Source organism: Echiichthys vipera (assembly GCF_963691815.1).
Source record: "Echiichthys vipera genome assembly, chromosome: 3".
NCBI lineage: Eukaryota > Metazoa > Chordata > Actinopteri > Perciformes > Trachinidae > Echiichthys > Echiichthys vipera.
Window position 1 is genome coordinate 25,071,057 of NC_139828.1, and position 26,779 is coordinate 25,097,835.

General features: G+C 40.2%; 1 protein-coding gene across 9 annotated transcripts in view; it reads left to right on the forward strand.

The window, feature by feature from the left end:
• The window catches only part of fryl (furry homolog, like), a 76,506-nt gene that overhangs the window by 18,000 nt on the left and 31,727 nt on the right, over window positions 1-26,779 (forward strand). For 5 of the 9 annotated variants that reach the window (XM_083911615.1, XM_083911608.1, XM_083911610.1 and 2 more), the window contains 18 exons: window positions 14,068-14,276; window positions 14,748-14,801; window positions 16,321-16,460; window positions 16,596-16,692; window positions 17,568-17,647; window positions 17,966-18,046; window positions 18,144-18,312; window positions 19,106-19,198; window positions 19,296-19,394; window positions 19,872-19,973; window positions 22,509-22,553; window positions 24,392-24,495; window positions 24,735-24,843; window positions 25,537-25,623; window positions 25,728-25,899; window positions 26,025-26,157; window positions 26,239-26,346; window positions 26,469-26,706. In XM_083911615.1, the coding sequence (XP_083767741.1) occupies window positions 14,157-14,276; window positions 14,748-14,801; window positions 16,321-16,460; window positions 16,596-16,692; window positions 17,568-17,647; window positions 17,966-18,046; window positions 18,144-18,312; window positions 19,106-19,198; window positions 19,296-19,394; window positions 19,872-19,973; window positions 22,509-22,553; window positions 24,392-24,495; window positions 24,735-24,843; window positions 25,537-25,623; window positions 25,728-25,899; window positions 26,025-26,157; window positions 26,239-26,346; window positions 26,469-26,706 (2,031 nt within the window). In that variant the 5' untranslated portion in view covers window positions 14,068-14,156. Of the gene's footprint in view, window positions 1-2,272; window positions 2,877-14,067; window positions 14,277-14,747; window positions 14,802-16,320; window positions 16,461-16,595; window positions 16,693-17,567; window positions 17,648-17,965; window positions 18,047-18,143; window positions 18,313-19,105; window positions 19,199-19,295; window positions 19,395-19,871; window positions 19,974-22,508; window positions 22,554-24,391; window positions 24,496-24,734; window positions 24,844-25,536; window positions 25,624-25,727; window positions 25,900-26,024; window positions 26,158-26,238; window positions 26,347-26,468; window positions 26,707-26,779 lie in introns of those variants that run through there. The other 4 variants (XM_083911614.1, XM_083911616.1, XM_083911613.1 and 1 more) reach the window with 3 other exon arrangements.

A 26,779-nucleotide genomic window follows, 5' to 3' on the forward strand; every position in this document is an offset into this window, starting at 1 on the left:
AGCAAAACTGTGTCTGTGTCCACTAAAATCTTACTTTTTTTGATAGAAAAAAACACATACAATACACAGTTGAAATAAAGAAAAAATGCCAATGAAACACAATTGTACAAAAGATCGTCCAAACCTTTGGTTCTGGTGGTTTAGCAAAAAAACGCTTTGGCATTTTTGCTAAATACTAGGGGATGGGCGTGAGTGATCGATTCTTCAAGTAGTCCTTGTTTCAAATGAACTTGGTTGGTAAACAACGGCACTCAAGTTTTTTTGTGTATGCGCTATGGGCGAGCAGAACCGCTTGCTTCTGCACTTCACCTGAAACACAAACCCCTTCATTTTTTGGAACCAGCACTTTACCTCACCATCCGAGAGAAGTTGTGTGACCTACATGACGGGGTTACTGTGCAAGGCCCAGACAATATGAAGCTGGAAAGCAGTGATGCTCGGGGCTGCACCATTGAGGCACTGGACACCTTCTTCAGGGAGGACTAGCTCGAAAATATTGATGTCAACAAGCTAGAAGCTTGTTTCAGCATTCGTCCTCCGAGAAAAAAAGTCCAATAGGCACCGCATTCACTTCATAATGAGTTGAAATTAAAACAGAAAGATTATCTATTGAAGCTTTATCTCTCAGCGAGAATAAGCATATTTTCCCAAATTGCAAAGTAGTCCTTTAATTAAAGCCCAATTTTAAATGAAATCTGTTAAACTTTAATAAATAATGAGACTTTTGCTGATTACCAAGAAAAGTAAATTGAAATGCCTCTTCGTGATTTACATGTTTCATGTAACTGTATCCAAAACTTCCAAGATGTCATCTCTCTCTTTTGCCCTCTGTGTCTATCTCTTTCCCCCAACTGGTCAAGACAGATGGCCGCCCACCATAGAGCCTGGGGTCCACTGTTGATCATGGGGGAATCGTTGGGTCTGTATAATTCATAAATACATTAAAGTGTGGTCTCTCTAGTGTGGGCCTACTCTATGTGTAAAGTGTCCTGAGATAACTTTTCTTATGATTTGCCACTACAAACACATTTTAATTGAATCAGATACAATAAAGCAATATGTATATTGCTGCCAGTGTGCAATAGAACTCCAGAGAATCTTTGCTTGTTTATTAAAAGTTTCACAGTGGAAGCCTGCATCATGGTAGCACCAGCCAGGGCTTGACAAAGCATCTGTTTGTGTTGTTTGTTTGCAATGAGCTCTGCCTCATTTTGCATAACTTGTGTAGTGGAGGACATGTGACAGAGGGAGAGACTGAGGGCGAGAGAGAAATGAAGACTAAACTAAAAGAAGACAAAGAGCATTTGTCTTGTGCAGCCTTCCCAGTGTTGTTCCCCTTAGAATATTTTGTTAACAAATTTAATCCTGCGCCTGACTGCAAATTGCTTGATGTCATGTGGACCTGTTTTTAAGTCTCTGCGAGAGAAGGGTAAACCACCATCAGCACCAGATTAATATATCAGAAGGATCAGATCAGACACACACAGACACAGTGGGTTGGTTTCTCACTAATGCACTGTGTAGTGAGTTTGTGTACAGTATCAATATGTGTTACTATGCCTGGTAGCTTTTGGAAAGAGCAATGATGTAATGCCTATGACTCCACTGGGCGTGAAAGGTTCTTTTAACAAATAGATTAGCAGTGATCACTATCTTGCTATAATCTGAAAACGAAGAACACATTTTCAGGTACCCATGTGTCTCGATTTGGTCTGGTGAAATATTTAAACATGCCTGATATTTTTTCTAATTGCAGCTAGAGTAAATTTGACTGTTTTGAAGATGGGGATGTATGGAACAAAATGTATTATTTTGGGGCTGAGATGTGAATAGAATTTGGACTTCCAGTTGTGATGTTCAATTCATCCTCTTTTTTTTCCATCCTCCCATTCTTTCCTTTGCCTCCTACTGCAGTCAGGGATGACGCATCAGTATTGCTGTGGAGCTTACAGGAAGTGTCGTTTTGATAGGCCAGTGGAAAGGCAGCACAGTAGTAGCTCTGACATGCGTATGCATTGCTGAGACACAGCCAGGGAACACTCGCAGCATTTTGATGACATCACCCACCCCCACACTCTCCTCCCGCCTCCCCCTGTTTGCTGTTGAAACAAGCGTGCTCTCACTCAGAGAGAAAAGAGCAGGCATCAGTAAAAGAACACGAGCTAGCTGGGAAGAGGAGGGGCTGCTCATGAGCGAATGGAGAGGGAGAGAGCTTTTGCGGGAGGTGGAGGGTGGCTGACAGCGCTAGTTGGCTAGGACTGGCACACACATACACACACACACACACAGGAAGAGAAGAGGAGAGGGAATATTACCGTGCATTGTTGAGACTTCTGACGCGTACTGTTCTGCTGCTGTTTCTCCCCTGTCTGGAGCAGAAGTTCTCATGCAGTTTTGTCGCCTGTCTCGATTTTTCTGTGCTGAAATGGGGATGAGGGACTCTGTGGATTGGCAAGTGGGCAGCAAGCGCAGGGGTGGAATACTTCTGTAACTAGCCAGCGAGGCTATGCTCGCCCTCCTCTTATCCCAGCGCACTTTCACTCTTCAGTGAACTAGGTGGCAGAGGAAACAAACTGGTAGCACTTCTTGGCTTTCTTTCCTCAGCAGCTGCTCACACTGTCTTTCAGGATGCTGCCTTTCACTAGCACCTGTGGAGGGTAGTGTTCAGCTCCAGTCTGGGGCAGGCATTTGAAAGGTGAACAGTTTGGCGAAGAGTGGAAATGTTTGGGTTTTGTGAAATGAAAGTGACAGGAGCTGTGTAAAATTTGTGCCTTCTGGCGAAGACTAACTTTTGAAAGTCGCCATGCTGAGCCTGCAGGATTCGGTCTTCTTTGAGATCAGCATCAAATCTCTGCTCAAGTCATGGAGTAGCAGCTGTGAGTACCTTGCCAAGCTTGTACACATGTTTACATACCACACTCGGTCACCAGACTTATCTACCGCACACAGCCAGCAGACCTATGCTGCATTGTACATGCTTGCATGCGATCCAATCTATGCTCTTGAGATTTCTGATCTCTTCCCTGTATAAGAAAGGTGGTTATTATTTGGAGTTGTCAGGATGAATGATTGTTTAGTCCGGGTTTAGCCAGGCTTGTTTGATGTGTATGCAGGTGGCAGGAACCTTATCCTTCAGCAGTCTACCCCACTTCCCCCCTGCTCATCATCGTTCTAATGGCTCCTCGTTGTCCCGTAGATAATGTTTCTATTGATGAGCATCTACTGACACAGACCACAGGTGGACTTGAACTACTCTCTCTGTTACCCCAAAGACACTGGCTGCTCCCAGCTTTCCCTTACTTTTCTCATCTTTGTCAAGTAAAATTTTATTAGCCTCCCTTAGTAGCTCTCTGCACAATCTTCATCCTTCCCTTTTTTCTCCTCCTGCTTTTATAACCCTCTCTCCCATCCCTCTGGGCCAGCTAATGTTTCCCTACTATTGATCCGTCTTCTGGTTCCCTCCTATTATTAGCTTCCCATACAGCCCATATTACATCAGGAATCAAAAAGGCATTGACTCCTCAGTCTCATTGACATGGACTGATGGACAGAGGTGGGAGGCAATTTGTTCAATTGCCCAGCTTCTCTTGCATATTCATCCCCCCAGTTTTACTTACTTAAACATAGACATAACCCTGTTTCTTAAAGGCTGGATCGAAACCAGGAAGTTGTGGTTATATGGCGTGCACTGTAATCATTCGATTACCAAGACACTCCATAACCCTGTTTCTCGTGTAACTCAAAATTCCACTCTTTTACCTGACGTACTCGATGTATTGAAAAAATAATGGCTGACAATCAAAATGGTTTTCAGTTGCAGTTAGAATCCAACCTATATGTTATTTTTTTAAACCAATACCGATTTTAGAATGTAAAAATTTACCAGCTACCAATATGGTGGCAGCCATTACATTTTATAACTGTAATGAAGTAAATGGTAAATATCAAAAGCCGACGTGAAAATTGCACATGAATACCCTCTCGTTGTAATTTCCACTGGGAAGCTTGTAGAATATTTTGATACATGACTTTCCGAGATGAGATAACCTTTGACTTTTTCAACATGGCGGAGCGCAACGCAAGAGTACTACTACTACTACATTATTACATCAACACTGCTTTTAAACGAGTAGGGAAGATTATGTGCTTCAGATAAGGGTAGACTAAGCGTATGTAGCTTAAACAGAAATATTAGCTTTTGTCCTTTAAAAAAAATCTACTATACATGATCTATAAAAAAATGCAGCCTAATATTTACCGTTGTGTTTTGATAAATCCTCTTCTCCCTTTAGCTGATGTATTAGGCAGTCTAAAATAGTTTCCCCCAAGTAACGGGTCAGGATCTGTGGGTCCGCCATGTTTCATTTGACTACGACAACAAACGCACTGGTAATTTCCATTTCACAAGTGGAAAGAACCATCTTTTCCATAGCATGTGAAGGCAGCTGATAAAATGCTGTGTTCTTAAATAACTTTATAATAGAATATAAAACATTATTATACAAACAATGTTTTATACTGTCAACCAATTCTAGAAATGAACACTGAGAAAATTAAATAAATAGCTAAAAAAAACATCAGTACTGTAAGTCAATTGCTTACCACATTCTATTAGACAAACTACATAATGATGCCATTTTTAAATACCGTATTTTCCACACTATAAGGCGCACCTTCAATGAATGGCTTATTTTGAAACTTTTTTCATATATAAGGCACACTGCATTATAAGGCGCATAGAATAGACGCTACAGTTGACCGCCTCTAAATTCATTGATGTTAAGTTTGTGTGCTAGCGCTGTTGTCTTCAGTTGAATAGTGATTGTACGGACACTTCTACTTGCTGCTCTGTGTTCAACAACCCCCTGTTCGAGTTTGTCCTCCAACTGTAGCCATCTCGCTCTGTTCCCTCGGAAACTCTGTTTAGTTTTCTTTATTTGGCGCAGGTCATCTTGTTGCTTCCTCCACTTCAGCACCATTGATTCGTTAATGTTAAACTCTCGCTGCTGCTCTATTCCCGTGTTCTACTGCGTGACTAATCGCCTTGAGTTTAAACTCTGCGTCATAAGCGTGTCTCTTAATAGGAGCCATTTTGGAGTCTTTACACAAACACACAACTGGAAATTAAATGGCACGCTTCGCGCAGTCATATATCTCAAGATGCACCGTGCGTTACTTCTTCTACGGGGGAAAAAATAGAGTCGGCGGCTGCTTACCCTAGTTTCGAGACATGTTATGGCTCATTATTGGTCCATATATAAGGCGCACCGGATTATAAGGCACACTGTCGGCTTTTGAGAAATTTGAAGGTTTTTAGGTGCGCCTTATAGTGCGGAAAATACGTTAATCCTAAGCACCCTTCTCTGCACGATATGTTCTGTTAATACAAAATATAACAGTATATAACATAATAATAGTCAGTCGGGATAATAACAGTCGGGATCTAATTGCCGTGTTGGGTAGCGGTACAGTAAATAGCTTTGCTGTGCTTCCAGAACCTCAACCAGACATTAATTTCTCTTCTCTGAAAAAGGAATGTAGGTTTGCCTTTTTTCAAGTTATCCTACTTGGGTTAAAATTAAATAATTTATATTGGGGTTTGGTTTATTTCATTGTGATGACAGAACCAATGGGAATGGAATCCTCATATAATTTTATGTTGAAATATTGATGTATCATTATACAGTACATTTTCTGGAAAATCAATTGAAAAACGGCTTTTTTTGCAAATTAAATAAATGGCAAATAAAGACCCGGCATTCCACAGTCATGGAAGTAGAACTTAAAGTCATGGAGTATTAAGACAGAATTTTCCAGGCCTTGAAAAGTAGTTTGTTCAATGCATATGTATTGTTACAGTAATCTTCCATGGATAACATTCCACCTAATGTAACATATAGGAACAGCAAATTTTCGTTAAATGTTAGGTAGTATTTAGACTTTTCAGACTTGCATCCAGAAGTTGTGGTTTATAATCAAATGCATTAATAATACACTGATGGTACAGTCAGTTTTGTTTTCTCCATTCTTAAAAGCCAGTGCCAGACTAATATAAGTGCTCATAAAGCTATTTAAAAAAAACTAGTACAACTAGTAGAGATTGGAAACATCAGACTAGACAAGATGATCTGTAGTGACAGCTAGTGTTTGTGTAGGTGTGAGTGTGTGTGTCTGTGTGTATGAAGGTATATATATTTGTGTATGTCTCTGTGTATGATTGTGGGAGGGTTGGGTTCCAGCTGGAATCAAAGTGGCAACGTTGCAGTTATATGGCACTTTAGCCACTATGCTACCAAGGCACAGGATTGTTTGGACTATCCTCAATAGAAAAAGAGAAAATTCAGTGCCATTCACGTATAACAAGAAAGTGTGTTTTTTCATAATTTGAGCTAATGGAGTCATATTGTGGCTAAACTGATCTTTTGGACAGCCACTTCCTTTTAGTTTATGATCACGTTCAAGTGTACACTGATTCAAGTGTAATCCCAATGTTGTCGGTAAAACTTGAACGAATTTAGGAATTCAAAAGTGAAACAGTTTCTATTGTCTAGCAGTGGACTGATCACCAGAATGCAGCACTTAAGTCTAGTAGTTGAAATCAGGCTAGTAATTATTATTCTAATAGTTGAAAATTTAAATGTATATAATAAAAAAAAGTAGTGTATTTACTGTACTGACACTGTAAAACAGAAAAGTAGCTTAGTGGTTAGGACTTTCAAACGTCAAAAAGGTTTCTGTTCTGGAGCTGTTTGAGTTTGCATGTTCTCTGTCTCTACGCCAGTTCCAGGTGATCGGTTTTCCTGACCATCCAAAGATATGCAGGCCATGCGAATAATAACCTTTTTAATTGCCCATAGGTGTGAATGCGAGTTTGAACATATATTTTGTCTTGTGATTGACTGGTGACTTTGGCAGGATTAAGCCCAGTGTTTTCTGGGATAGGCTCTAACCACCTAACTTGACTCATCAGATAGTTTGTTACACAGATCCATCTGACAAGTGGTCAGTGGAAAATGTTTGGGAAATGGCAGGTGCTTTCAAAACATACCTGGCAGGTGATTGGAGGAACCACCTGTCTATCAAACTCTCGCTGAAGTCAATCAGGAGAAGAGAGAAAACATCCTTTCCATTGAGAAAAGCCTTCAGTGCCGTTCTCTTCTGTCAATGAAGAAAACCTCTCCCCAGCTCTAATAAAACTGATGCGATTGCAGCATCTAAGCTAACGTCTTTAGGAGCTGCCATTGTTGTTTTGAACAAGCGGTTGCCTCTCATGTCGTCCACTCTCAGCTGCCAGTAGCTCCTCACAGGACGCTGATTGGCCGGCTGACTTTTCCTCTGAACACGAACACATTACTTAGAGCCTTACAAGATGGAGTTTAGTGTGACATGTGACCCAGTAATTCTCAGGTGATCTTGTGTTATCGCAAGAATTCAGCTGCCATGCAAGCCCCTTGACTATGAACAGAATATGTAATTTGGAGAGAAAAAAGTATTAACAGATTTTACAGATACTGTTACGGTGATGCATTAATCTTATACTGTAATAAGACACATTTCTCGTAAACACTGCAGTTAGAGTATCCTCCTCGCTCACTCCAAACTTTCTTTCTGCTGCTCGATTACTGTTTTCATCTTCAGTGGTACAGGAGTATAGGAGTAGCAGATACTGGCACACAAGCCTAGAGCGCCCTCTCATTGCTGTCGGTGTGAAAATAACGAACATGTGAAATTATACATTTCAATATATTAGTATGTTGCAGGATCAGCCAAACCATGCAAAAAAAGTGCCACTTATAGTCCGGAAAATACAGTAGTATAGAAAATGTTTATAATGTGGATCCCTAAAACATCTGATCACTATATTGAAAAGGGATCTGCACTTTGCACATGTTGAGTAAACCGCGTTCTTCCATTTGTCCCTCTTTCTAATTACTCGCCCATCTCTCCCCTATCCTGTGCTGGCTGCCAGATTTTCATTGGGCCTCTCAAACAAAGAGGGCCTGATTTCAGAAACCCTCTCTAAGCTACCCTGCTTCAACTTCCATCCATTTAGTCGCTTTGTGATGCTTCCTCCCTGTGTAATGAATACAGAAAAAGTAGTTGAATGTTTTACTGTGTTGTTTACCTCTCCCTAAGGCATAGAGATGTTGGACATGTTCACTTAGAACACCAAGTAATATTTTGAGCAATTAATACATGTGGGGAGTTCACAGTTTAGCCCTCTATTGTTGAATCAGTTTTTAATTAATTGTGGAGCTACATACATATTGGGTTCTCAGTCCCTTCCTGTGTTGTACTGATGTCTTGTCAGCTTGTGTAACAAATTAGTTTTGCCCTGTATCCTGTAGGTTCTTTCTCATTTGGTGAAAAGTAAACTAGTAGTAACTCGTCAGAGACTGAGCATGTTGAGACACAATAGCAAAATTGGCACTGCCACACCACATAAACACTGGCAGTGATGCCTTTGTCTCTCTCTTACACAAAAACGGACGCACTCATGGCCCTGCATTCCAACAGCCTGTGTGTGTTTGTGTTGTTGTTTCTGGTTGTCCTGACAGGGGAAGTGAGCAGGCGTTTGGGAGGGTTATATTTTAACTGTGACAAGGTGGAGTCACTGCTCTAATAGTTGTGTAATCCTGCGGGGTGCTCCATTTCTTAAGTACAACCATGGAACTCTGGCAGTGGGGCTTATAGGCCTCTAATAACAGAACATTAGCATTTTCTTATACCGCAGTAGCAGCTTGTCAGCTCTTTCTATAGGAACTGTAGATGCAGTATTTTTCATCTTTTAGGTTGTTGTTTTAGATATCCGTGTTCTCTAGGGCAGCAGGTCTTAAAGATGTTCAGGCTAAGACAGACCCCAGATAAACTGTATTTTGGCAGATGACTTGAAAAAGATACTGTATGTAATGAGGAAGAACAATTCTGAACAGTTGGTAAATGAGAAACCTCTTAAACTAATTTGTACCTCAGTTTAGGGTACAGCCATGAGAACCTCAAGACCAAGGCATTTTTCAGTTCTTTAAACAAGTCTTTTACCATTTTGAATACTGTAAATACAGTACTCACAACTTCCGCCACGAAATTACATTGTACTTGAAATATGTTTTTAGCTCCTTTTTTTAAAAACATAATATTAGCACTTCATGTTTGAACTTTTGCATTTAGATTTGAATGGGAAGAGGAGCATGACCTTAGTCATACTAGAGTATCAGTCTGCAAAGTTCCTAGTTTACAACAGTGAGAAGTTTGTAAGGAAACTGAAAGGTTTGTTTTTATTAACATTAATAAAGAACAAAGATGTATTCAGCGGGGTCAGCTTTGGAAAGGATTCATATTTTGGCGTGCTACAAATGACTGGCCTGTCTAAGGGAGAAAGAGAGCGTGAAGGAGGGCTAAAGCAGAGACTTGGCCCAGAAAAGGATGCCTTGCGTTTTTTTTTCCTTTGTGATAAACTGGTGTTGGTGTATTCATTTGTGTGAAGCTGTCAACAATCTAGCTGGTCCAGGGTGGGAGAGAGAAGAAGGATGGAGGGGGTAGAGCACACTGCACTGATTGGACATTAGGAGCTGGCTATGTGACATCATTGGGGGTGTTGGTGCAGCACAGTAAACAAAGAGGGAATTGCTTGAAAGGCTCTCTGTGCTGCTGCACAACATGACCACAGCGCAGCTAACACAAGCTACCACACTGCCCCTGCCACCTCCCCACTTTTATTTGCTCTATAAAAAAGCATGAGTACTCCTTTTAATTTTAATCATTACGTTTAAATTGCACTTCATGTTATAAGGGTCATTTGGGTTTTTAATTCCTCAGTGTGTTAAGTAAAAGTAATACAAATGGTGGTTAGTTTGCTTTTTCTGTTTGAATAATGGTTTATTCTTGAGCACATGGATCAACATTTTATAGATGTAGAATTTATCAGTTTCAATTGAAGAAACTATTGATAGAACGATGATGAATTAAAATGATTGCTTGTTGCAGCCCATTTAGGTCATTTATAATAAATACATTTTTGAATGACCCTGACCTGCTCTAACATAATATTGACATGCACAACTGAAACCTTATCTCTGACAGTTTGTTTACCAGAGTATGTTTGGACCACCAAGTAGTCTGAATATCAGTATCTTTTCTAGGGAGTCAGCCTTTAGAGTCTTAGCTTGTTGATCATAGTATGCCACAACTTGAGCATATTTTGCACATTTTTGGAATACAGAAAAGCTTCATATGCGAGGTATGAATGTTTTTCCTCAGCTGAAAAATATTGTTCCTACACTTCTGCTCCTCAATGCAGCCGATTAAGAATGCACAAGTGTTTCTGTGGCAACCAGGAAGAAACAGAACAAGGCTTTTCCTGGGAGGGAATGAGGTAAAGGGTCAGTTTACTATTGGCTTTCAACTTGGCCGGACTGGAACCATTGTAGACCGGACTAGAAGTTGTTTCCCAGCTGTAGCATATATCTCAAGATACCTATTGTATGTTATGAAGGCTCGTTCCTTATTAATAAATAGTAACTTGACTCTCTAAGCATGTACCTAGACAAGCATTACATGATGACAATGCAATTTTCATGCATTTCATTTTATTGTGTGTGCATGTGCACCTGCCTTACTCGTTCTATTAAAACCCCAGATGATTAAATAGTAAGAAAGTGTGAGTTGATTTTGTGTAATAAACTTTATTTTGGAGACTCGCAACACTGTTTTTTTCCAACTGCATTAAAAGTTGTTTATATTATTTATCTGTATGATCTTGTACATAAGGACTGGGTTTAGCATTTACCCTACATGGCCAAAGGTATAGACACCTGATTGTCTAACATATATTTCCAAAACCGTGTGCTCTAGCTTCTCTGCCATCTCCCTAAACACCAAAACCCTTAAGATTTGCTTATACTATTTGAATAGGATGACCAAATGATCTGTGCCCCATGCAAATGTACTGAGCTCTGGATTCTCTTTGTGACCTTAGACGACTCAGGAAGCCGGTCTAAATACTGCTGAAGGAGCTCTGTGAACATTCAGTTTTACAGTGTTTTACTTTACTCACCACTGAACTTGCCGCCCTTCCTTTTTGCCTCACTGTGTGATTTACTTTTTTTTAATGCACCTCTTTTTGAACTAACTAGTTCAGTGTTTTCTTCTATAGGATTCAAAAATGAATAGGAAGTGTAGAGGCTACAGCTTTGAATGAATTCAGCACATCTGCGGCTACAGGACATCACTAGTTTCTCACTCTGCTCTCGTTTGATCTTGATCTTCTTCAGTCCCTTCCACAGTTCAGTAACTGTAGTGGGTTTCTTAGACATTACTTTGTTGCGATGGTTTTTCCAGAGATTCTCTACGGGGTTTACATCTTGACTGGCCATTTCATTGTTTCAATCTTCTTAGCTTTAAGAAACTGCTTAAACCGCTTTGCAGTGTGACGTGGCATTGTCTCGTATCAAAATTGCAGCTGATTGGGAGAAAATTGCAGAGAATGTATTGCATGTTGCCGAAGGAGGTTCGCATAAACATTTGCATTCACTCTGCCATGTAGCTAAACAAGAGGCCCAACTCCTGCTGCAGAAAACATTCCCCAAACCATGAGACTTCCTCCTCCAAATTAAACTGACTTCTTTACACACTTTGGGTTCAGTCTTTCCTCAGTCCTACACTGAACACAATAGTTTCCCATCAGACACAGATAAATTTAACGTCCTCTCATCACTGAAGTCTCTCTGGACCAGTTATCTGTTTACACAACATGCTCCTCGGCAAAGGCAAGTCTAGTATTTCTATTCTTTCTGCTGATGAGAGGTTTGGTCACTGCAGAGTGGGCTTTCAGTCCAAAAAGTCTTAAATGACAAAACACTGTGTGCTGAGACAGATCCTTGCCCTGTTCAGCACTGAACTGGCGAGCAACTCCAGCTGCAGTGTTGAACCGATTCCCCATTGAGAGTCTTCCTTTAATCCTGTCCTCTCGTGCACTTGTTAAACGTGGCCTGTTTGAGGCCAAATGGCCACAGCTAATATTCTATCAAATTCTGAATAAAGCAAAACGACATTTTAGAATAAATCGAGTATTAATAACTTGTGCTCTAATTTTTATCCACAGTGGTATGGTACTATGACAAATCCCAGAAACACCAGCTATTGCACTAGTTACTAACAGGCCAAATTTGGTAAATTTATTTTACCTAGGATTCATGTAATCTTCTAACCACAGTGACTTATTTCCATTTGCGCCAAATGTTTTCTGTGCTAAAATAGAAAAAATTATATATATATTATATTATATATTATAAATATTTGGGCAGGATATAAGGGTACTCGGTTCCAGTTAACGTATTGACCAAAATAACCCAGTTCCCATTAGTATCACAACTTCTCCAGTGAAACGATACCCACATTTGATTCTTTTAGTACCCAGATTTAGAAAAAAAGGCTCTTTGTATGGTTCCGCTTGCAGCCAATTACCGCACGCGTTCTTCAATTTAATGTGACGATGATCAGCTAAAACCCACACAGTCTGCGGTGTGTTGAAGTCGAGCGTGGTGTATTTGATGGAGTTTGCAGTTCAGCATGCCAAGATGCCACCAAAATGTTTGAAAGTAATTTGAACTTTCAGAATGTATTTTGACTTTTTTGTGTATGTGTTGAACTAAGGACATGTAAGATTATATGCATCCAAACCAAGTGATGTGATATTGTTCTGCTTGGTACCTAATCGTGCAAATGTGCTAATATGAAATATAAATGCAGTAGGTATATCAGAATCAGTAACATACATTTAACATAGGGTTTGATTTTTACTTTGCGGTTTACTCACAAAGCTCAATAATGTAAGACAAGTCGGTGTAGTGCTTTGGGATATTTCAAATTTTGTGATGTTTATACTTTTATTTTTATCCAACAAGGCTTCAAACTTTGTTTTTTCCAACTTGTATAATTTATATAATACCAGATAAAATAAGATAAGATTTAAGGACAAATTTGTAGATAAGCCTGAAAAGCACTGCATATCTGGGGCAGCTAGACTGATCTCTTAATGCAGAAGTAGTGCAAAGAAAGTGCAACACGCTGTCCATCTAGTGAGCTTCTACATTCTCAGTAAGGGCAGCTGGGTTGCCTAAGCTGACAGTTGAGCTGACATTGTGCTCTTTAAACTCAAAATGCCTTTCTGGATTATCTTTTTTTTTAATTAAGTTGTAGCTGAACTGGCCATCTTCCGTACGTCATGCACTATATGAGTTTGTTTAATAATTGGAGTGTTTAAGAGGTTTAGATGTGTGCTAATGAAGAAAAAGCATAAAAATAACCTTTAGTGATGCATTGTATTACCTATGTAAAGCTTTAATTAGATGTTTCTAGTCTTCCATCCTAAACTATGTTAACCCACCATCAGAGTGGTATCAATCCTCCCATCTAACTTTTGGCATGAAAGTGAGTAAAGGTATTTCACAAAATGTCTGCTTGCTTTTCTACAAAATCACTTTTGCAAGAAAAGCCACACAGTTCTTTAAGACCAACATTGTTCACAGAGCTGGGTGTAATATTTATTAACTCTAAATCTCAACACAAATATAAAGATTTCTTTCCTTTTCCATAATGATTTTGATAATTATTGACATGGCTCTGAAATGAGTTATGATTAATCTTGTGTTTGTTTTTTAAGGTGATTTGAGGCTATTATGGGCTATATGAGTTTAGGAAAAGAGTTTATAATTATGGAAGTTTTCCTCCTGTCAGCATTGGAATCTCTCTCTCTCTCTCACACACACACACACACACACACACACACACACACACACACACACACACACACACACACACACACACACACACACACACACACACACACACACACACACACACACACACACACACACACACACACACACACACACACAGACACACAGACAGTTCAGTCAATTTGCCTCTTTAGGAAATGTCTGTACTCCTGTTTAGATTAGAACTAGTGCATGACATTGCATACTTTAAAAGAGTGTTGTTGTAGTTTGACCCTGCTGCTTGACTCCCACTGTATTATTTCCTAACCTCCACCCTCCGCTCTCTCTACAGCTTCTGCACCCGTCAGCAGCAGCGTGAGTAGACGCCGTGCCCCCTCCTCAGTGACTCCCCTCTCTTGGGAGAAACACAACGTTGTCGCCATGTCGAGCATCACCATCGACCCTGAGCTCAAGCCCGGGGAGTTTGTCATCAAGAGTCTATTTGCTGAATTTGCTGTGCTGGCTGAGAAGAAGATCGAGATGGTGATGGCTGAACCGCTGGTGAGTCCACAGGAGGGGAGGGGAGGCTAGTGTCAAGAAACACAGGAAATGAAATTCAATACACAACACATTATGTGACACACACTGCTGAGATAACCTCCTCTCTTTTGCAACTAACTGCCAGAGCCACTTCAGGGAAAAGTGAAAGCTGTGTGAGGAAACTGGCAGGAGGGGCACGTAATCTTTATGTACACGAGCCACAGGAATGATAAAATAGTTTATTATTAACAGACCAGATCAACTGTCCTTTGACTGACCTGTTCCTTGATCTGTTCCTTTAATTCAGCTGAGTTCCTTTCCTTTACTTGGGAGCCCCCAGTTCATTCATGGTGAAACTTTAGTGTCTCTCACTTGCTTACTCATCACCAGGCCTGATGCTCAAATGAACTGCTATTGTGCATGTACCAACATTACAACTCTGCTTGGTTAGTAACACACTTATTCTTAATGTCTTTCTCACCCCTCTAATAGGAGAAACCTCTGTCCCGATCCCTCCAGAGAGGGGAAGATGCACAATTTGACCAGGTCAGTACAATCATAGTAATGACCAGGAGGGGGAAAATGTGGGTGTATGAATGCGACCAACAACAGTCCTCTCCTATCTCTGTATGTGTGCGTGTGTGCAATATTTGAATCCCCAACTCCACCCACTAAATGGCCCATCTGTCCCTCATCTGTAGCTGGTGCAGGACTTTATACAATAGGCCTGCCCGCTGCAGAATGCTTTGTTCAGCACAACACAAAGCCAACGAGGATATGGTGCTATAGATCCATCTGTCCCTATTGTGAGTGAGGTAGAAAAAATGGATATAGAGATCGCAAAAGTGAGAGTGTAGAATCGCTGTGTCATCCTCAGCAGTAAATCAGCATTGGGTGCTGGAGTGTATCTGCCCGGCGCCATAAGGGCAGAGGGAGCAGTTGCATAACTCTCCTGCCTGGCATCCGTCATCCACCTTCGTCATCATGCTGCACTGTCTCTTAAACGCACACACACACACACACACACACACACACACACACACACACACACACACACACACACACACACACACACACACACACACACACACACACACACACACACACAAACTTTAATAGTTTACGCATACTGACCACCTTATCTCATGTTTATGTATTGTCCGAACTATTCACTGTAATCTTGAGCTGCTAAAGTGCTGATTTGTTGTTTTCTTGCTCTCTCACAAGAATACAGCTTTTGCTATACAGCAAGGTACAGATCATTATGAATAATCTCTAACATTGGATTTGCCAAGCCTTTTAATGCAATGCTAGGTTTAAATGTCCCATATTTTAAAAAGTGAGATTTCCATGTCAGATTTCCGTCAGGACAACTCTACTCTTAATAGGTAGGAAGTGCTGCTACAGTGCCATTACAGTTACATTCCCTGGCTGCAATGATGGTGCAGAGAACACAGATAAACCCATAAACACTGATCAATCAGAGCAGACTCGGCTTTTTCAGGAGGGGAGCTTAAAGAGACAGGAGCTAAAACGAATTGTTTAAGACAGAGGGTGAATAAAGGTTTATTTAGACAAACAGTATGACAAAAAAAAGGATGAACCTGAAAATGAGCACAATATGGGGCCTTTAAAGGGCACAATCTGACATCATTGTTGATGCAGTCAAAGTGCTGATGAGGTGTTTGGAAGACAGCTTATTATTCATGTGGTCTTGCATATGAACACCACAGAGCCATATGTATTCTGGAGCTGCTCAGTGAGTGTAGCAGCACTATGATGTGCACAACATGTCATCCAACACCACACTAAATTGCAGTCCATAGCTACAATGTGTCACCCGAGAAAAACTCTCTGCTCTATACCAGCCCTACTCAGTCATAGGATATGCACTTTTAATCATTGCCTGTGGGACAGCATTATCTACATGACGTAATATTTTATTTGCATATATGACAGGTATAAGTATTTCATTTGTGCATTTAAATGTGGCCAAAATGTTGTGGATACTAGGTTTATTAGTAATAATGATTGAATTTAATGTTTGTATGTCATTGTTTTCCAGTTAATAAGCTCTATGAGCTCAATAGCAGAACACTGTTTGCCCTCCCTATTGCGCACACTGTTCGACTGGTACCGGCGGCAAAGTGGCACTGAAGACGAGTCTTATGAGTACAGGCCTCGCTCTAGTACCAAATCCAAAGGGTGAGATGCTTTGTTTCCTTCACACTCACCTGTCTTCTTCTTCCTTACTAACAAATAATTTATAATTGCTAAAAATATTTTGTCCTTTTCAAGATGTACTTTGCACTTAACCTCCTATTTTCTCTCCCGCTTTAGAGACGAACAGCACCGGGATAAAGATTACCTTCTGGAACGGAGGGACTTAGCCATAGATTTCATTTTTTGTTTGGTTTCAGTGGAAGTTCTGAAACAGGTGAGCTATAAACCTATAAAAAGTGTTTGCCTGTTGGGTTGCTGGGGTCAGTTGACTACAATTTTTTTTACATATAGAAATAACACAGTATTGACATTGTCCAAGCACCAAGCAACATGTGTGGTCAATTCTGATGTGCTATTTAATGCACCTAGTTTGTAAAGTGTCCTTAGATAACTTTTGTTGTGATTTGGCACTATAAATAAAATTGAATTGAATTGAATATTTCTAAAACTACTTCCAGACAGAATTTGAGTTCTTGGTGTGTGTTACTGTTGATGTAATATCTGTTAATAAAATGCTCAGTCAAACGTAGCACTGGTACAGTTTACCTTTTATACTTGCTAAACAAAGGCAGGTTTTCTCCCTAAATTTGAATTCTGATTTAATTTCAAGTGAAATAGTTTTAGTTTATCCTATTGTTGAAGACCTTTCCCACTGTTTATTGCTGCCAATCATTCAAATGACCAGATATCCTTAACTGCCAGTGCAGCATTCACCACAGATAAGAGAGGGTGTTATTGCCTCACTCATGACTTGCAGATTAAGAAAGATAAAAGTATTGTTTAAAAGGTTGATATTTTTTATGTACTTATCTTCTGTGGTACAGGAATTAATGCAGTGTTGTTTGTAAGTTCTTTCTCTACATAAATAAACACAGTGGCAACAGACCAACTCCCCACTGAGTGTGTCTTTTAAAGTGAACTTTCCAAATCTATGCAACATTCTGAACTAAAAGTAATTCCCCCGGGAGACCAGAGCTAAGTTGTCCTTGGCTTTGCTCCTGTGGGGGGGGTAATGAATGGTAGCAAAGAGAAAGAATGAAGACTATCAATGATTCTAATAAGACCAGTGACGCTATGTTTACATCACAGATTCCTCTTCATCCAGTGCCAGATGTACTAGTACACGAAGTTCTAAACCTGGCATTCAAGCACTTTAAACACAAAGAGGGGTAAGTAAGCATCAACACATAGATAAACCAGTGACACACGGATGAGTAGCGCATGAATAAAAAGTGCTGATGAATATACATTACTGTGGTGCTCTCACTTGTGGGTTTGGCTTCACTAGCATCATTCATTCATGAATATCTGTATGAATAGATCGGCTCCATGGTTATTTGTCACTGTAAAATTTCTGTATCATTAATGACACTTTAAGCACATTCGACCTCTTTGAGCAACTTGGGTCAACCTCAAGTGAGCACACTTGTTCCACCAAAAGGATGTCCATTTGTGTAGGACCTAATGACATATGCTGCAATTGACAGGTACTGTGGCCCCAACACTGGCAATGTACACATCATCGCGGACCTGTATGCTGAGGTCATTGGAATCCTTACACAGTCAAAGTAAGCAAGTTTTATTCTGCCAACCAAGTGGCCAAACTCTCTAAAACTGACCACATTCTCAGTCACCTCATAAGCTTGTTTGTTTGTGTGTGCTCAGGTTTCAGGCAGTAAGGAAGAAGTTCATCACAGAACTGAAGGAGCTCAGGCAAAAAGAGCAGAGTCCCTACGTAGTCCAGAGCATCATCAGCCTTATAATGGGCATGAAGTTTTTCCGGGTCAAAATGTATCCTGTGGAGGATTTTGAGGCTTCTTTTCAGTTCATGCAGGTAAATTCAATATTATTTATTTAAGCATGTTTACCAGTGTACCTACAGTGTTAAGTATGGATGATGCGTGTCTGCTAAATTACACCAGACACTTTGCTTCCCCTTTGATCAAACTCAGCAGCTCTCTGTAGAAATGGCTCATAAAGCTAGATGAGTAACGACCAAAGGTGAGGTCTGCCAAGAGGCGAGTGCATGCGCGTTTCACGATTTGCTAAGAGCTGTGAACCGGGCTGTAGTGATTTCATTAATCTCTATACAGTGGTAAAAACGCACTCACTGTTCTTAACACCGCCATGATTTCCTATTGTGTTAATGGAACACACCGTAGTTTATGTCCACCACTTCATTTCAGTACTTATCATGGTTTCTACCCGACATGAAGATCTTTTAGAGCCATTATACGAAACAAAATGCATTACACAGTTTGTCTCCAATAAGTCAATAATGCAATAAAAACATTTTTTTCAGCCAACAGTGTAAAAAAGGAAATACCAAGATGTTGTATGGTTGTTTTCTTGCTGTTATATTAACACTTTCCATTACAGATTAGTCAATATTTATTATGTGCATTTAATTTGCAGTTGAGTTGTGAAGTCATAGTTTTCTTTTCTGCAGCACTCTTATATACACACTACACAAAAAATTACGCAGAAAAGGACAGAGAAACAAAAAGTTGCAGTTCCTATGTTGAACTGTACCAACCCCTGCGTGCGCGTGTGTGCGTGTGCGTGTGTGTGGGTGTGTGTGTGTCCCGTCCCCTTCATACATGTGTGCCTTTGGTTCCCTTTTCTAGGAGTGTGCCCAGTATTTCCTGGAAGTCAAGGATAAGGACATAAAGCATGCTTTAGCAGGCCTTTTCGTTGAGATACTCATCCCTGTTGCAGCTGTGAGTAACCTTTTCAACAATTTCCACTGAGCTGCATTACTCCCTCTTGTAATTTTGTCAATTTGAGGTCTACAGTATTGACTCGTCGTTTCCTCAGGCGGTGAAAAATGAAGTCAACGTGCCATGCCTGAAGAATTTTGTGGAGATGCTGTACCAGACAACATTTGAACTTAGTTCCAGAAAGAAACACTCTTTGGTAATAATTATATCATCCTAGTTTCTCTCTCTCTTCCTCCCCACCTCATCTCCGTTTACTCTGCATCTTTACTGTTTCCTTCCCCTTTTGTGTTTCACTCTTCCTGTATTTTGGCTCCAGCACAGCCAGTCCGTTGTCATCATCCAGAAATATTTGAAAATAAATACAACGTCACTGTTAGTCTATCACAGTATGTTTACTGACCAACCATTGCCAACATTGTCTTCAGAACAGTTTTTTTCATTCATATCTGTCTTATAGTAGTTTTTTTTTAGTTTGTGAACCTGATGTCATAAAAGAGATCTCTTGTCTCATCTTCAGTGAGACTGTTGTTGCTGTTGGCATGTCCGTTGTGTGCAATGCTTTTGTTCATTTTTTTTTCACATGCTAAATTACATAACACGCGCACAAAAAAATTCAGACAAAACTACTTATCCCTTTAATTTCTTTGTTGCTGCCACTGTTTTATCTCCCCAGGCTCTGTATCCCCTGGTGACATGCCTGCTGTGTGTCAGTCAGAAGCAGTTCTTCCTCAACAACTGGCACATCTTCCTCCAGAACTGCCTCTCGCACCTGAAGGTACTGCCAACCTGAGCCTTTACACCCAATCCATTTCGGAAAGCTTGTGCTCTAAAGAGTAGCACAATGACTGTATTCTTCAGATTCAAGTCTTCCTAGAACATTAAACTTGACAGTGCTTGATTCACTGAAAGACTCAGAGGTCTTATGACTCGTGTTATGAAACCTAAAATTAGATTTTAGCACCATTGATTACAATGTGAAAACATTCACATTTACTAATGTTCAAAGGAAATGAATTATTGGTATTATGATACTCTATTGTTAGCATGTGCTGTAATACCACTTGGTTGTGAATGGTGTGCTCTGTGGTTCTGTCTAAAGATCATAATGTATTTTCCCCTCCGTTATCAACAGCCAGATCTGGATAGGAATAGCACTTGATTTGATAATGTAACAATAGAGTAATCTTATTTTTTATTTTTTTAAAAACCCTATAATTTATGAAAAAAAACATGACTTAAATGATTATTAGGTGTCACTAATAATCACTAGAGTAACTAAAAATAATCTTACAGAGAATGAAGTAAACCTATACGTAGCATTTTTAAACTCAACCTCCAAAATATCCTATTAGCTGATATTATGTGTTTTCTCAAGTGCTGTTGCAACTCAGGTCTGATAATGACTCCTTATAAACCAATTACAAACGGATCAAACCTACTTTCCTCCTGTCCCTGACCATCATGGAGCCAATTTCAACCCAGAAGCTCATTGACCAAATTACCGACTGACTGACTGACTCTGTGATTGACTGCCTTTTCCATTCTATATTGATTGCCCTTTGTGGAGATTGTATGATATTGTGGTGGATAGATTTCTGTTTTGCGTCTTTGTGATAGTGATTTCCGAAGGCTCTGAATGGCCGCCTGTCTTCTCAGCGATCTAATTCCAGCATTCTCTTTCACCATTGTAATTGTTTTAGCTTTCCTTAATTTGAAAATCGTAATCAGTCAGTCTTCTGAGTGGTGATGCTGATCCTTTGATTGAGATCATTTTTCCGGGTTTGCGTGATGGTTCGAGTGTAGTGATGATTTCAGTGATTTAGGGCTTCTTTTAACACCAGTGATTTTAACCCTGCGGCTGCTCCTAAAATGGTCAAAGATCAATGAATTACTTAAATTAGCTGTAAAGAAAAGAAGTCTTTTGGTTTAGACTAGGGCGTCACAATAAGCTAACCAGAATAAATCATGATAAATGAAAAGGTTTTGAACATTAATAAATGTTATTGAACTGTTATGTTTTCTATATTGCAGAAGGCCCTGCTGTGATATTTCAGCATCCCTTCAAGATAGGAATACACAAGTTACAGACATTAAAAGTAATCGAAATCTAGGTAAAGATTGAGAGTTAGTTAGTTAGGGGGGGGGGGGGGGGGTCATGACATCAAGAACTCACGTAGATCAAAAACATGCTTTGTCATATAATTATAATGTACAAACAGAACATCTTAGATAAAGTACTTTTATTGCATGTTCTCAGATTTATTATCTAGTTATTAGAACATAAACTAAACTAAGAATAAGGGTAAACATCTAGCTATCACTGACAAGAGTGAAACATGTATGTTATAATTGTGTTTCCTAAACCTGATCAATATCGGTGTTAACATGATTTTACAAAATAAAGGAAATTATAATATATGGTAAAGTAAGTATATTAATATAACTTTTCAACAAAGCAATTCAAAGGGCTTTACATAAAACATTCAAAGGCTATTCAAGATAATAGAAAATAAAGACAAGCTAAATAGAATGAGATCTAAAACACAAAAAATAAGTTACAGTACAGTGTAAGAAAACAATATTTATTTGCTTTAGTTAAAGGGAGAGGCAAGCGGAAAAGTCTTCAGCCTTGATTTAAAAAAATAAATAAAAAAAAGTTTTCTTACAGCCCCTGCATTTATTTCATAGTTGGGCTGCCCCACTGATCGCCACAGGGTTAAAATACAGCAATTTGAATTTTTGAGTGTGCTTGACATGGATTTGAATGGAAGCTGATTTGGCTGTTGCTGCTGGATGTCGGCTTTGTAGGTGCAACAGGCAATTTAGTTTAGTGTTGTTTTGTTCTTACACCCATTTTCCTTTCACTTATTTAAATGTGCTTTTCCTCACCCTTCTGTGTTCCCCTCAAAACCACTCTATTTATGTGTTCTTTCTCTGTCCCACTGTCTGATTTCCAAACCACAGCACACCTTATTTTGCTTTGCTTTGCTTTTTCACTGTTAAAGCTATATTTGGCTCACTCTCTGTTGAAATATGTTAGACCATATCAAATACAAATGGACTTTTACTTTTCATTACTAGCATGCCACTAATAAATCCACAAGTGGCATGTTCATTGTGTTTCATTTCAGTAAAATTGTATTGTCAGTATTGTCTTACGGACAAGTAGCAAAGACACTTTGCACTGCTCTTGTCGTCTTTGTTTAGGCTATGTTTTTGTTTTTGCCTATAACTTGCATGTGTGCCTCCCCAAACCCTACATTCTTTGTCTCCTGTCATTTGATCTTTTTCTCACGTTGACTCGCTCCAGATGCCGTCTAACAACAGCATCCGAAAGCAGATTGAGACGCTGCAGGTGAGTTATCTGGTGTCAGTGACCTGCCTGGTGCTCCCATTCCTTTAAATGGTCCAGGTCCTGACCAGGACGTAGGTTGGAAGAGTTCTGCCTGATTGGATAAATGGGTAGTGAATCATTTTGTGTAGTGACAGTGACACTGAAGTGTGAAGAGGAACAAGTGAACTACTAGTTACTTGTGATGTTGCCTCAGACTTTGTGGTTGAGCTGGTTTGTGTCTTTGGGCAGTGGTGATCCACTGCAGATATATTTATGATTAATAGGGATGCACGGTACATTTGTCAACTTATAGCTATTCTACAATAATCAAATATGCAACTATCAAAGCATTATTGATAAAGACATTTCAATATTGTTCATCTGTATTCTTTTATGGTGAACATCATAAAAGCATAACTAATTCATTTGCTTTCATGAAATTTGCTGTTTTTGTGGTGTGTGCTACATTTAGTTTTCAGTTAGCGTTGGTAATAGGCGGTCAGCCACACCGCCCATTGGCTGTTGACATTAGGGTTGAATATTATTTATGTTAAATAGTTTATCAATATCCTTAATGTGCACGGATGATTTTTTTAGACCCAGGATCTCCAACAAAAAATGGCACTCTGTTATGCAGTGGAGTCTCTCAATCCCTGACTACAATTAACACATTTATATGGGAACTTGGGTATCTTTCAACCTGGACCCTATTCCAATGTTTTTGTGTCTCACTGACTAATTCAGACTTTTTTTTTTTAACTGCTCTGGTGTGGAGTGAGGGTCTTGCAACCAGCAGCTGTGAAACATGCTGCAATGTAATCCTCTGAACCGTCAATTTACGTCCACTACGTAACACATTACGTAACATGCTTGTTTTTGCCACTGACAGTCGTCTGACATCATTACGGAAATAGAAAAGGTTTTCTTTACCTTTCACTTGATCGTGTTTATCGTGTCTAATCAAGTCTTACTCACTGAGAAGTCTTGTCCGAAATGCCGTGAGAGGTTTGTGCTCAGTGATCTACTGTTCTGTCCGAATGTGATCTATTGAGTTGTAGCAGGAAACATTAGACAGATGGTTGCAGTACAAAAAAGGACTTCTGGACTGTGGTTTACTTGACAAAAAATATTTTCTCACTTACCCCTAGGTATTGTTGTGTTTTGTTTTGTTTGATTCACCCTGGTTTTGAGATGTCTGCCTCTGACATATCTATTTACAGTAAAGCACGCTTTAAGCCAAGCCATGGCGTGCCGTATTCGTAAGCTTGCGCTTCCCCAGTAAAGGAGAACTGTGTTAATCCGTTAGCAGGGTCAGGCTGTGATCCTGTACTTATATTCTTTAGGGTTTTGAATATTATTTACATTTTCCTAAAGATGTTTTCTTCTGGTTGAGAATGGCTTTCTCCATACTAAAGTTGTCACAATATCATAATTTGGTTATAGTACTAGTATAAAAAACAGATTGATACCATAGAAAAAATGAAAAAAGGTCCTTGCCACACAAAATAGGATTTTTACCATCAAATGTGGATACAGTATTGGCGTAAATGTGGTATTGAAAAGTATAGACGTACTGATATTTTGGCAACCTTACTCCATAATGGCATATATTCCAAAAGCCCATAAAATAGTATTGTAGTTAACTGAAAATTCTTTAAACCTAAAGCTCAGCGATGATCAGACCGTGTGGACTCTTCAGACGTCTATAGGTGACTCATTGGAAATTCTAGAGAGACTGAAAAAGGATCATATTGTTTCTCAAGAAAACGAGAACTTGATCTCACAAGTTCACAAGAGGTGGGTACTGCAGTTGCCATAATTAAATTGCGAGGCTCATACATTTCTTTTTACATCCACAGAACAAAGACCCCAAAATGTCCCGTGTGGCGCTGGAGTCGCTCTACAGACTGCTCTGGGTCTACATCATCAGGATCAAGTGTGAGAGTAATACTGTCACACAGAGGTCAGTTCTAAGGCCAACTGCGAGCTGACACACAAACTGCACACACACACACACACACACACACACACACACACACACACACACACACACACACACACACACACACACACACACACACACACACACACACACAATCAACCCCTTTGCAATGGATGGCTATCAAGCAGAAGTCGTTTAAATGTTGGCTTTTGTTGTTCTTCACTAAATAAGATTATAATATCGACCTTTTTCTCCACCAGTCGACTACTCAGCATCGTTTCAGCACTTTTTCCCAAAGGCTCCCGGAGTGTGGTGCCAAGGGACACGCCCCTCAACATCTTTGTCAAGATCATCCAGTTCATAGCTCAGGTAAGCTTAGAGCATGTATTCATGTATACCTGGATATCACAATTGAGCTTAACGTAAGGATACACCATGTAGTATCTGTGTGGAAGTCATAGGCTTGTAGTAGTTGTTGTTACCAGTGTTACAGTGTGCACCCTGTCGTCGTTTTTGCTTTAAAAAAAAAAAAGAAATAAAACCCATGTAGTCCATGTTTGCGTATCAGCGCTCATGTGAAAGTGTCTGCTCTCTCCTCTATACAGCAGCAGCAGTAGTAGTAGTGTGGCAGCACAGAGAAGCAGGAGTCACGTTTCAGTCATCATGTAATGAGACCAACCGCGGTGGAATATTTAGTGTCAAAGTGAATAGTAAAAGTACAGAATCTGATCGTTTATATCATATATTAAAACTGTTTATAATAGGTAATCAGTGTGTTTTCTTGCCAGATTCACTCCTGGCTCATGGAGAAAACTTACCAGAAACTAGATTGCGAGCAGGCCGCGCTATGGTTAACATGTGAAGCAGGAATCGGGCAGCGGGAAGCAAGCACTGATTTGCAGTGCTTCTGCATCATGTCTCGACCCGGGAGCTGCCAAAATAGGTCGCACAGTAAAAGCTTGACTGCAGAGCTGGAGAGACCAGGCACAGCGGTTGTGTGTTTGCAGTGTAATCGGTAGCACCGGTGTTGTCACAAGTTTGCTGGTCTGTTGTTTGTTACAGGAAAGACTGGACTTTGCTATGAAGGAGATTATCTATGACCTCCTGTGTGTGGGCAAGTCTCATAAAACCTTTACCATCAATCCAGAGGTAAAGTAGAGACAAGACTTTGAGTTCTGATGTTGATGTTGTTTGAGTGTTGGTGGATTCTCTCTCTAATACCGCCCATCCTCTGCCTCTATCCACACTTTCAGAGGATGAATATCGGTTTGCGAGCCTTCTTGGTGATCGCCGACAGCCTACAGCAGAAAGATGGGGAGCCTCCGATGCCTACGACTGGGATCATAATGCCCTCTGGCAACACCCTGCGTGTCAAAAAGATCTTCCTAAACACCACCCTTACTGATGAAGAAGCCAAGGTCATAGGTAGGTTGGATTCTCAAATGTTCTGGAAAAAATGTCAAGTAGAGGCATTTTAGTTTTTATACAATCCGTCTTGTTGTTGTTTTTCTTTTTCCTTTGAGTGAAATGACTCTGCTGGGTGTTTCCAGGCATGTCACTGTACTACCCACAAGTAAGAAAGGCCTTAGATAGCATCCTGCGACACCTGGACAAGGAAGTGGGACGCTCCATGAGCATGACCAATGTCCAGATGTCCAATAAGGAGCCTGAGGACATGATTACGTATGTATCCACAGGCTGGAATCCTAACTTTTTGTGTTACTTCTGACCTGTAGCGGGTTCTCATGAGCTTTTGTACCACAGGGGAGAGAGGAAGCCAAAGATCGATCTGTTCCGTACGTGTGTGGCCGCCATCCCAAGACTGATACCAGATGGCATGAGCAGACAAGACCTAATAGAGCTTCTAGCCAAGTAATTCTCCCTCCTCTAACCTTATTGCAAATAAACTAGTACACAATCTCTATTGTAGCTCAGGTGGCCTTCCACACATCTTCTAATGTCTTTCTCCTTGTTGGCTCACTCTCCTTCTCTAGACTGACTATCCACATGGACGAGGAGCTTCGTGGCCTTGCCTTTACTACCCTCCAGGCCCTTATGGTGGATTTCCCAGAGTGGCGTGAGGATGTTCTCTCAGGCTTTGTGTACTTCATCGTCCGAGAGGTGACTGATGTCCACCCCACTTTGTTGGACAACGCTGTCAAGATGCTACTGCAGCTCATCAGCCAATGGAGGCAGGCAGTGCAGAGCAGCAATAAGAGCCACGATGCACAGGTTGGTCAAGGAAGCCTCAGCCTTATTAACTGATTTTTGTGCAATAGTATATTTGTGTTCATGTCTTATGATT